At 25.3% G+C, this 11,916-nt stretch overlaps 2 protein-coding genes across 3 annotated transcripts; one reads left to right on the forward strand and one right to left on the reverse strand.

Moving 5' to 3' along the window:
• Positions 1 to 365: 365 nt before the first annotated feature.
• On the reverse strand, positions 366 to 11,911 carry LOC114128227 (DNA replication complex GINS protein SLD5). 2 transcript variants are annotated; one of them, XM_027992700.2, is made up of 2 exons: positions 11,561 to 11,911; positions 366 to 1,180 (listed from the first exon to the last, which is right to left on the reverse strand). In XM_027992700.2, the coding sequence occupies exon 2, from the start codon at positions 1,171 to 1,173 to the stop codon at positions 514 to 516; it is 660 nt and encodes a 219-aa protein (XP_027848501.1). In that variant the 5' UTR covers positions 1,174 to 1,180; positions 11,561 to 11,911; the 3' UTR covers positions 366 to 513. The 2 variants fall into 2 exon arrangements, with proteins under 2 accessions (XP_027848501.1, XP_027848500.1); XM_027992699.2 differs by lacking the exon at positions 11,561 to 11,911 and adding an exon at positions 2,990 to 3,268.
• LOC114128226 (solute carrier family 35 member E2A-like) lies at positions 3,458 to 7,162 on the forward strand. The gene is made up of 8 exons (XM_027992698.2): positions 3,458 to 3,771; positions 3,843 to 3,981; positions 4,050 to 4,165; positions 6,004 to 6,136; positions 6,207 to 6,260; positions 6,326 to 6,529; positions 6,601 to 6,763; positions 7,023 to 7,162. Exons 1-8 carry the CDS (start codon positions 3,603 to 3,605, stop codon positions 7,071 to 7,073), a joined length of 1,029 nt encoding a protein of 342 aa, XP_027848499.1. The 5' UTR covers positions 3,458 to 3,602; the 3' UTR covers positions 7,074 to 7,162.
• Positions 11,912 to 11,916: the final 5 nt, after the last annotated feature.

Genomic DNA, 11,916 nt, shown 5'->3' on the forward strand with positions numbered 1-11,916 from the left:
AGTTCTTATAAAAATAATTTCACTTTATTTTTGATTATAGTTACTAGTTTAGGTATACATTTTTGTATCAATTAAAATATCAGATTATAAAATAAAAATGTTTTACATTCTTGAAATAACTTCATTACTTTTTTAAAATAAATCTATTATTGTTTTTCTTTTTGTTATCTTATAGATATTTTCATATTTGAAAAAAAAACAATGTGTTTAAAACTAAATTATTATAAATTAGAATTTAAAAAAACTGAATAGACCAATTAATGACTTACTAAAATTGGTACTTGTTGGAAAAATTTAATTTGAAATGTATGTTGGAACAACATAGAGGAAATATATAAGTAGATTGGATGAAATAAAAAAGAATATTTTACTTGTAATATCAATTTATTTTAAACATAATATATTATATTACATTTTTTATATTAAAATATTTGGATGGCGTTGAAATTAATATATAACACAAATAATAAATAATAAATTGGATAAAGAATGCTGAACTTTTATTTAATATTTTTAGATCAATTGAACAGTACCATTTTTCACAAATTCTGCAACTGAACTATAAGGCATCAAATGTTGAGAATTATCTTCTAACACAATTTCTTCTTCTTGGCCTTCCAATGTATTTTTAATAATAACACTGTCTATATGCTTGTTACATTTTAAAAAAACAAAACTATTTAAATTGGGTTCTATAATTTTTTTATTTCTATCCAATTTATTATATAGTTGAGGCATATGCCGAAGTATAGTATCAAAATGATTGTCAGCATTTAAAGCAAATTCTTTAGCAAATTGCAACTCTGCCGGTGATAAATACTTATCCTCTTCAGAACGAGTGGCTTCTTCTTCAAGCACACTCACACAAAAACTTTCTATCTTCTTCAACCTAGTTCGCAAATAGCTAGTTATTACAAATTTAATACGTTCTAGTTCAAGTTTGTGCAAGTCTACTTTTGGATCAGTTTTAGATAGTTTGGCAAGGTTTCCTTCCATTCCTTTTATTTGTTCTAGCAAACATTCAACATAATCTGTCTGATGTGGCAGTATTTCTGGGCTAAATTTTTCGTTTAACCATGCCCGTTCAACATTTTGTAATACCTTCTGAGCAGTCATTTCTTCTTGATTTTCATCATCCTCATCGTCTATTAACTCACGGATATCAATGTCCATGATAGTTCTAAAATAAAAATGGATATAGATCACTTGGTGAAAAAAACTTAGTGTATATAAACAAATGATAACTAACTAATACTAACATACTGTTATTTATTGCAATCGATGGAAACAAAGAAAACAACATTTTATAATTTTTTTTATTATTAAGTATATCTATTGATAATATAAATAGTATAACTATAAAATATGTTTTATTATGAATTAAAATATACTACCGATGATAGACATTTTTATTGATGTATATGTAACAAAGAGTATATCAATTATTCAAGATCATTTAAGATCCAATGTTTGAACTATGATTTACTGTTCCAGTTACAATGGGAACTTAAAATTTGTTGGGATTTTCCACTGGGATTTTTTTTAGGAGGGGCAATGCTAGGATTTTTTATATAATAAATAATAATTTGTCTGTAAATATTCAATTTAAGACATATTTTTGAAAAGCCAGGGGGGGCAAATGCCCCAGCTTGCCCCTCTTGCGGGCGCCAATGACGTAACATGAAGTCAAACAAAAAATTGCATAAGTGTTGCAATGCACTGTTTGTAGTAGAATTGGGTTATATTTTTATAGCCAACCATCAATGATCAACAATGCGACATCCAGCAACAGATGCATGGATAACAAGTATATCCGATTACTTAGATTCAAATACACTATAAAATTTCTCCAAAATATCAATTCCAACCAAAAGGAATTTGTAAACTTGTTGAATACCCCTATATTGTTGATGTTTTCAAACTGTAATCGAGTGCCATTATTGTATTATAATATATTCCCAACTAATCCTGTATACAAAAATTAGTATATATCACAAATAAGATTAAAGATGTTTTAATTTCAGTCCTATAACAAAACTAATAGGATTTTAAAATGTCAATCAGACAAAATCTTCATAAAATTGTCAAACATTTATATTAATTAAATACATTAATCCTTTAACATAATAATTAATATGTTATGATAATTTACATTTTTGTAGTACCAACAATACGTAAAATTTATACTTATACTTTTTAATCAAACATAAAACTACAAAGTGCGTAACAAACATAAAATGGGGTATTCTATTAAAAATTAATACATCCATTAATCACATAATTTTTATATAACATACTAATTATAAATAATATTGATTTTTATGTTATTAAGGTAATAATATTGAAAGAAATTACTGTAAATATACCACCATAAATTAAATATATTATTATATTTAATACGAAAAGTTATGTTCACTAAAGTATGATTAATGTGCTATAAATTTTAGTTGAAAAATTAGAACTATTTTATATACCAATAAAACTTATTTGAAATTTTGAATATGTCTACCAATTATCATAGGGAAATTATGATATAATAATAGTTCATCTAATAATATTCAAAACAATACATATTAAATATTAAACTTTCAATTAAACGTTTTCAATGAAAAATTTAATTTAAAAAAATATATTTAAAGCCAAGAAGATCAAAGAAAACTGTTAAAATTTGACTAGGTATTCAATATTCAGTGTTGTATTAAAATGTATCTGTATAATATATAACATCACTGTTTTTTGTCAAAATTAGGAAATCAAAAACTGTGATCAATAACTGATGCAAACTTCGTGTTCAACTCTTCATTGTGTACCAACTACCAATTCAATTTATTCTAAAACCATTATTGTTTAACTGCCTGTAGGTAGTATGAATTTGTGTTTACAGTTTAGATTTTTTTTTCACGACTAAACAGCACAAAAGCATACATTTTCGGTATAACAAATTATTAACAATAAAGTTACAACAAAATGTATACTTAAATATACTTACGTTTTAACTTAGTTTTTCCAAAAGTGAACGGATAGCTGTTAGCCTGTCTGAACTTTGAAATTTAAACTTACTATAGAAGTATAATCATAGAGTAATTATATTACATATTATTAATCTATGAGCATAATGAACGTTGTTTACTAGTAGTAGTTAGTAGATAAAATAGATAAAGTTTAGTTTATACTTTGTTTTACTTGAATGTTTCCCTAAACGACCCAAACTCTTCAGCCTTCTTAACCTAAAAAGCGCGGTAAATAGTTGAAAATCAGAGATCAATTTTTTATGAATATCGGTCTATTAGAGATAATTATTGCACAGATTTACCGGTTTCGTACATATTTAGTATTTACGTTTCTATATTCCAATTTGTTTATTTATTTCATTTATTTACTTTACAACAAAAATGATATCGTATCATCGGGAATGATAAGGCTCAAAATGATGAGCTAAAACATTTTTTGAAAAAGGTATCGTTTATTTGTGACGTGTCTCATATACGATAAAAAATAGAAACCTCTTGAATACTTTTAATAACTACTTACAATGTAGTTAATAGTTTAAGTTAGTTTTATTTTTGTTGGTCTAATATTTATTAGATATACAACTTTCATTTATGACTCAGTTGCCCAAATCCGTTAACGTTACTGAGAAACGAATGGAAGATGGTTTACACTCCTTCAGGGCCATCGCATTCTTGGTCTTGTGGTATTTTTTCAGTGGGTGTACATTATTTTTGAACAAGTACATCCTTTCTTATTTAAATGGAGATCCTACAATACTGGGTAAATATTATTGCCATGCACAATATTAAATAGATAAAAGTTTTTACATTTGATTTTTTATATATTTTAAGGAGCATCTCAAATGATTATGACTACTGTTTGTGGCTTTGTCCAACTGTATTTACCATGTGGAATGTATAAACAACCAATACATCGATCAAAAAGACCTCCAAACTTTTATATCCATATGTGCTTAGTTGGTTGTACACGGTAGTTTTATTATGTTTACATATTTAAATTTATTTCCACAAACGATAACATTTATTTTTTTTTTACAGATTTATTACAGTACTTTTAGGACTCATTTCACTCAATTATGTAGCTGTAAGTTTTACAGAAACAATTAAAAGTTCAGCTCCAATATTTACTGTATTCATTTCAAAACTGTTATTAGGTATGATGAATATGGCATTAATATACACATTTTGTTTAAGAAAGTAAAAAACAATATCAATTGTGTACATAGATAATATATATTGTTTATTTATCATTTAAAATTTAAATATTTAATGTAACAAGTGCTTTATCAGACATTCATAAATAATTTAAATCTCATATGAAAATTGAAATAAGAAAAATTTCACAATTAATAGAAAAAAAGATGGTCAAATGGGTAATGCTCTACTGTACAGTAAATATCGAGTGGACCTCGGATACAGAGTAGGTCACTATAATGGATGTGTTCAATTTGAATGCAATGATAGGTATCATTATATATTTATAAACAAAAATGATTCGGAATGGACACGATTTGTCAGCCTAGGATGTATTTTCCACTGGGTGGAAAAAGGGGCTTATGTTTTAATGACCTAACACTTAATACTCCAAAATTAGATCATTTGATAGTAAATCTTTATTATATTGTGGATTTTTGATTTCGTCAAAATTTAAACTTTAACTTAAGACAAAAATATTTTTATTTGGAGAATACACAACTTCTTTTAAAATTATTGTAACCCAAACTTATTTTTTTTTATTTAACTAATCGAATATTTACAATTTGTATACAACAAAACTATAATATATAATACATATGAATAATAATACATTTTAACGGGGTTTGACGCCTTGAGTGAAGTAGGTGTCCATTGATTTATAGAAAACCTCATATTAAATTTTCAATCCTTGGCTACTACTTCATGATCTTTCATACATTTTTAACTACAAAATAATTTGTAAATATTCATGATTTTGATGAATTTTGTCAATAATTAAACTTCAGACCCTAATAAAAAAAAAAATTGTGCATTTATATTTTTATAATTTTTGAACCATTATAATATTACTTTATGAGGAACTTAATATTAAATTAAATTTTTAATTATTTTGACTTAACTAAAATAAATTTATCAACATCTATAAAATATATATATATATATATTTCAAATGCATTTAATTAGACTGAAAATAGGTGAAATATTTTGAAAATTAAATTATGTAAAGAAAATGACAATCTTAACAACTAGTGAAAGTTACAAGTATCTACTACTTATACTTTTTGTAAAATAACAAATATTTATAATCGTTTGAAGATAAATCATTTGTTACTCGATTTCGTAAAAATTTAAAATTCAGAAGCTCATAACCTTTTTTCCTAAACTGACGATTTGAGTTTTCTCTAGTTATTTAAAAGAAAACTTTATGTTGAATTTTTTAACTTTTTTAACTTCAGATATAATTATTAAAAATTTTATGCATTATCAACTGCAAAATTACTAACCAATTTTTCAGGTTTTTAACATACTTCCTTATACTGTATGTAGACAACATTAATACAGACATTTGGTGAAAATTTACAAGTATTTACAGTTATTTGTTCGTTATAATTGTATAATAAAATCGATTTTTTCGAAAACTTGTTTTACAGAAAAGTTTACGTTTTCCTATCACTTTTTTGTGGTTTTTTCCGATTTTTTTGAAAACTACTGAAACTTTTTACTTTTGACCTTTATTGTGTATCAAGGAGGATATTTAATTTGCTACCGGAAACCACCCTTGAAGTTTAAATTGAAACATTATTTTGACAAGTTATCATGTATACTGTATACACTAAAAAAAAAAAAAAACCCTTGCAGAATCAATACATTCTTTACTCTATTCAGAATCTAAATCTAAATTTTTATAATATTCATTATTGATCTAATGATATACAAAATAATTCACACAATATTCCAAATATTTTTCTAATTGAAAATATAATTGATTGTATTAAGTAAAATATTTTTATTTTAGGAGAACAAACAAGCATTTTGGTAAGCCTATCTTTAGTTCCTATAATGGTTGGACTGGCTTTATGTTCTTCAAATGAAATTTCATTTAACCTACCAGGATTTATAGCTGCCCTTGCAACCAATTTTACCGAGTGGTAATAATATTATTAAGGTTACTTTTGTTTTTTTCAAATTTTTAGTTTTATTTATTCAATTTTTCCATAGTTTACAAAATGTTTACTCAAAAATGCTAATTAGTGGTGATAAATTCAAATATACGTGAGTACCTATAAACTAATTTAAATTTCAAATACATTTTAATTAAGTATTTTTTTTTTTTAAAGACCTGCTGAATTACAATATTATACAAGTTTAGCTTCAATTATAATTCAAATTCCTGTGTCATTAGTGTTAGTTGACATCAAATATGCGGTTTCTAATACTAGTTTATATCTTTTACTGATGTTTATATTAAATGGAGTGTTTTTCCATTTTCAAAGTATTACAGCATACGTTCTTATGGATTATATAAGTCCAGTTACCTATAGGTAATAATCAATTTAATTTTTAATGTTTTATTCAGATTCAAAATATAAATTTAATATTTCATACACTTTAGCGTGGCAAATACTGTTAAACGTGCATTTCTCATATGGATGTCAATTATTTTATTTGGAAATTCTATTACTCTCTTGAGCGGGCTTGGTACTGTCATAGTTATTGCAGGAGTTGTTATATATAATAAAGTAAAACAATATGATATTAATCGCCAGTCAAATAATGTAAGTAATAGTTATTAGTTGTTATAAATTAAAAATTAGATAATATTTTTAAACTTTACGGTAAAACAACCACTTATTATTAATATGCATCACTTATGCATTATATACATTATGACGTGTTATTTATCTTTAGTTAGGTATAAATTAATAGAAATAATTATATTGATCAAAATTTTTAACAAAATTCTTGCATGTGATTAGTTATTTTGATTTTTGAGTTGTATGTTTGAATTTATTTTAATACCATTTTATTTTTCAGGACTTTGATAAAATACTATTAACCTCTCCATTCAAAATTCGAACAATTTAGTCTAAACAATATTTTATTATAACATTTCTATATTATATATTTTATTATATTATTAAGATAAATATAGCAAAATTTTTTATAATTAGAAATATATTTATTCATTTGTTATACTTATTCCTAAAATTTATTTTATCCAAAAGTCTATCCTAATCATGTCAAAAACAGGAAACAGCCAATGAAGAATAAGTTGACTATTGTCAAGGAATTAACCTACCTTAATAAACATATTTTAAAATGTTTAATTATTATTTGTTGTATTTTTAATAATCCCATTTAAAATCTAAAAAAAGTATTTTTTTAACAATTATAAATACAGTGGATTCTGCCTAATGTAGGCACCGGTTAATTTGGGCATCCGCGTAGTATGGACAAAATGGTTTGGTCCCAACACAAATGTATTTAACTAATGTTAAAAAAAACCATATAATATGGGCACTTTTTAGTTGATGTGGGCAATTTTAATTTTATCATAGCATTATAATGGACACATTACACATAATATGTATATAAAAACGACTAATATATCTATGAGATAGTGTTTATAGAAGGTAATAAAAAGCATAACCATTTAAACTTTAATGTTTAATTACACTCCTTTCTCCTAAAAATAGTAATTTTATTTAGAATGTTATATTTAGTTTTATAATATTTATTTTCAATTGTATGACTCACATGTGCAATATAACAACTTTTTTGATTTTATAAAGTTTTGTGTTTTTGAACTAATTTCGGTTTTTATGGGCAACCACTTAATATGGGCAAATAGGGCTGGTCTCAACAGGCCCACTTTATGTACTTTAAAATGTTAACTTTTAATAACTAATAAACCTTGGCTTTGAGTTATATGATAACTGAAAAAATAAACCGTTTAAATGTTTATAAATAAATACTTTTAAGAATATAATTATATGGTTCAAAAATGTTTAATTAGTACTTGCAATCAGATTACATCTATTTTTACTATATTTACTCATTCTACATAAAATATAGTTAATCAAATAGAATATACTATATAGCAAGAAATAAGAAGGTGAGTACGTGGGCACTTGTCATTGAATAGTGGAAGTGTTAAATTTCAATAAATAAAATAAGATACAATAAATTCTAAGTTGAAACAATCTATCATACTAAATCACTAATTATATTATTATATAGTATGTTTTTTTGTATAATGATTTATTACATTATTAGTATTACTCTAATTTGATTATATTTTATGGCAAAACGTTGCATTTATTACCTATACTATTAATGTAGAATTATTATAATATGTATTTACACTTTATTACAAAAATAATCTTTAAACTTAATAATTTCTTTCAAAACTAAACAATATTGTTTTTATAGGCACGCAAATACGCTAGCGTAGGAAAACGAATTCTTTTTCGGTATTAACTACTATTAAAACCAATACTTCTTTATCTTAACTAAGTACTAACAATAATACAACAAAAACAAAATACCAAACTGCGGTACGCACAATTAATAAACAGTACTTATATAGGAAATAAGGTGATCTTCATTCTCCAACTGACTAATTAGATATTATTTGAGTTTACGACCTCCGTAAGATACCACAGTAATAGAAAATATGTTTATTTTCTTTTAAAAATAATTTAAAATAAATAAAAAGGAATATTGCATACATAATCTAAGCTTATCATCTTGTAAAATGTAAGTTTTAAGTACAAACCAGGGTCGTGTCTAGGAGGGGTTCCTCTCCCCCCCTTCCCCGTAAAAAAATCATACAATATATATTATATAAAAACTTATTCACTTAAAATAGGTACATGTTAGTAAAAATATTGAATCCCCCCCACGAAAAAAATTTCTAGGCACGCCTCTGGTACAAACACTCATAGATGAACATAAAATAAACCTATCACAGAAAAAACATAATAATAATTTGCATTGGTTATAAGTTATAACTTATAAGTGTTACAATTAATACGTTTTATCCTCAAAAGATAACAGTTTTTTATTTGTATTAATTATTATTTTAGATACTGAGCGGATAAAATAATGAATGTATAAATTTATGTAGTTTTTATTTTTTTGTAAAAACGAAAAGTATTTGAACATTTAGACTTCTTTTGGATTGATGAACAAAAACCAGAATAATTAATCTAACCCCCCTCCCTCCCGCAGACTGGGGAATTGAAAAAAATGTCTATTTTCGTTAGCTGATGAACTGTATTGTTTTGCCGATAGGGTTTGTATCGAAATTTTATTCAAGATGCCCCCCCTCCGTAAATAAGTTCTGGATCCCCGCCTGTGCAGTGGCATACCCTGCGACCCCCTGGATACACCTATGGTTTTAAGTAAAATTAAAAAAATAAAATTTATTTTAAACTATATTAGGTACTTTCACCATGTATCTAGTATTTATTTATATATTTTAATCTATTTTATTGTTTTATTTAGTTTAGTCCTTATAGACTACTGTAGACAAAAAATATTATGAAATTAGTTTTTATACTATTTATAAAATATAAACGTAATATTTATTACGATAATACTATTCATTATTATTTATAACATCTACTTATATGTGACTAAAATTACTATAATACTATGCACATTATATTGTTTTATTTATACTTATTTACAATTATATATTGTAATATAATATATCGTTTTAGATTCAGAACGGAGTGATGAATGTATAGATTCTACAATGATGTGAGTTTATTATGTGTGTACACTCAATATAGGTAACTAGTCGAAATAATGCTTCATTTTAAAATGCTGGTTTCTGGGTGAAAATTGAATTTCCTTGATGAGGAAAAAGTAGAGGTTAAAAGTAAGAAGTTTCAGTAATTTTCAAAAAAATAGGGATAAACCACAAAAAAGTGACAGAAAAACGTGAATTTTTACGCAAAACCAGTTTTCGACAAAATCGATTTTTTTACATAAGTAGTTGTAACTCAAAAACGAATCGATGTAAATACTTGAAATTTTTACCAAATTTTTATATTAGCATTATCTATAAAAAGTTAAATTTTCAAAATTTTCTGGATTTTTTTGCTATTTATACACAACTGAAGTTTTAGATTTTTTTAAGTATTTTTTTTTTTTTTGAAATGTCAATACAATATTTTTGTTAGTTTTCCATAAGATGAAAATTTAATACAAGGATTTTTATATTAATTTTATTATTATTGCAGTTAATAAAAATCAAAAATCATTTCACAGTTTTTTTATACACGTTAGGATTTTTAGGAAGTATGTCAAAATCCCGAAAATTTGTAATTAATTTTGTAATTGAAAATTCATAAAAAAATGTTGAAGGTATTTATATTATTTATATTTATATTCAAGGTTAAAAAAATTAACAATAAGTTTTCCTTCTAATAACTATAGAGAAAACTCTATGCCTCATTTTAAGAAAATTGTTATGAGCGTCTGAATTTTAAATTTTTACGAAATCGCGGAACGATAACGATTTATCCATGACTAAATAGATTCTATTTTTATCTATTTAGTCATAGATTTATCCTCAAACGATTTTAAATATTTGTTATAATTCAAAAATTATTCGTCGTAGATACTTGAAACTTTCGCTATAGTTATTTAAATTTGCAATTTCTGTACATGGTTTAATTTTGGGGTATTCAGGTGTTGTGTCATTAAAACATAAACCCCCCTTTTCACCCTGTGAAAATATATTCTAGGCTAACAAATCGTGTTTGTTCATAATCACAATCGTTTTTCGTATACAATGATACTTACCATTCAATTTTTTTTACACATTCACTGTAGTGACCTACTCTATATCCGGGGTCCACTCGATACCTACTGTACGGGCGTACGGCAGAGCGTTATACCCACTTGATTTTCCTTTTTTAAAATTAATATAATAGATATTATAATAAAATTTGAATTTCGAATGTTTTGATAAGTGCAGTAGTGATAGGTATATTTTATCAATATTTATCTTCGTATCCCTAGCCTTTAGGTCCCAAAGATATTTGTCCCAGTCCATTTCGATTAGGAAACTTAAAATATTTAAGTTTAGGTAACTATATGCGTCTAGATATATATATTATATATCTATGTTATACTAAACATTTTTATACTTATAATTTTTACTCAACATTTTCTATTGATAAAAAATGATAACGATAAAAAATACAAATTGTTTTTTAATAACATACAATTATGTTAAAAAAAAATATTTTCAAAAACGTTAATAGTGAAGAAATAATGAGTATTTTACATACATCAACGACTTTTGGTACTGTATATATTACACAAAAAATGTTTGTAAATTATAATTTTTAATCATTAACTAATTGGCTAGTAAAACTAGAACTTGGATTTAGAAAACATATGTTTTATCTGTTAAAAACCTAAAATAAACAATATTTTCGTTGATGGCACAACACAACAGTAACAACATTTATATTATATTATTTAAAGAATGTACCTATTGAAATATATTTCTATATTTTTGACTTAAATACTTCAATATTTGTTAGTCATACCTTTTCTGTATTTCTGACTAATTAATTTTTGTATTTGTGCAGCAGCCGTCAACAATTGATTTGAGATAAAGCCAGTTAGATATTTTAAAAAGATCTTAAATCCTTTTAATACGATATATTATTTTAAGATTCATCGATCCGGCCGATTGGGGTCCGGAGCTCCAACCATAGTCCAACGCCACTGGCCAAGTGGCAACTGCCACTGGGACTTGGAAGTACTGGCCACTGGGACACTGGGTCCAGAAGGCTATCACTTATCAGTCGTTTTTGAAGTTCCACAAATATAGCAGTTTTCAGTGGTTCTCAGCCATATTATTACATGTTCGGCGTGGGCATCGGGAAATAATCGAAGTGAG

This window comes from Aphis gossypii, chromosome 2, assembly GCF_020184175.1.
Source record: "Aphis gossypii isolate Hap1 chromosome 2, ASM2018417v2, whole genome shotgun sequence".
Lineage (NCBI taxonomy): Eukaryota > Metazoa > Arthropoda > Insecta > Hemiptera > Aphididae > Aphis > Aphis gossypii.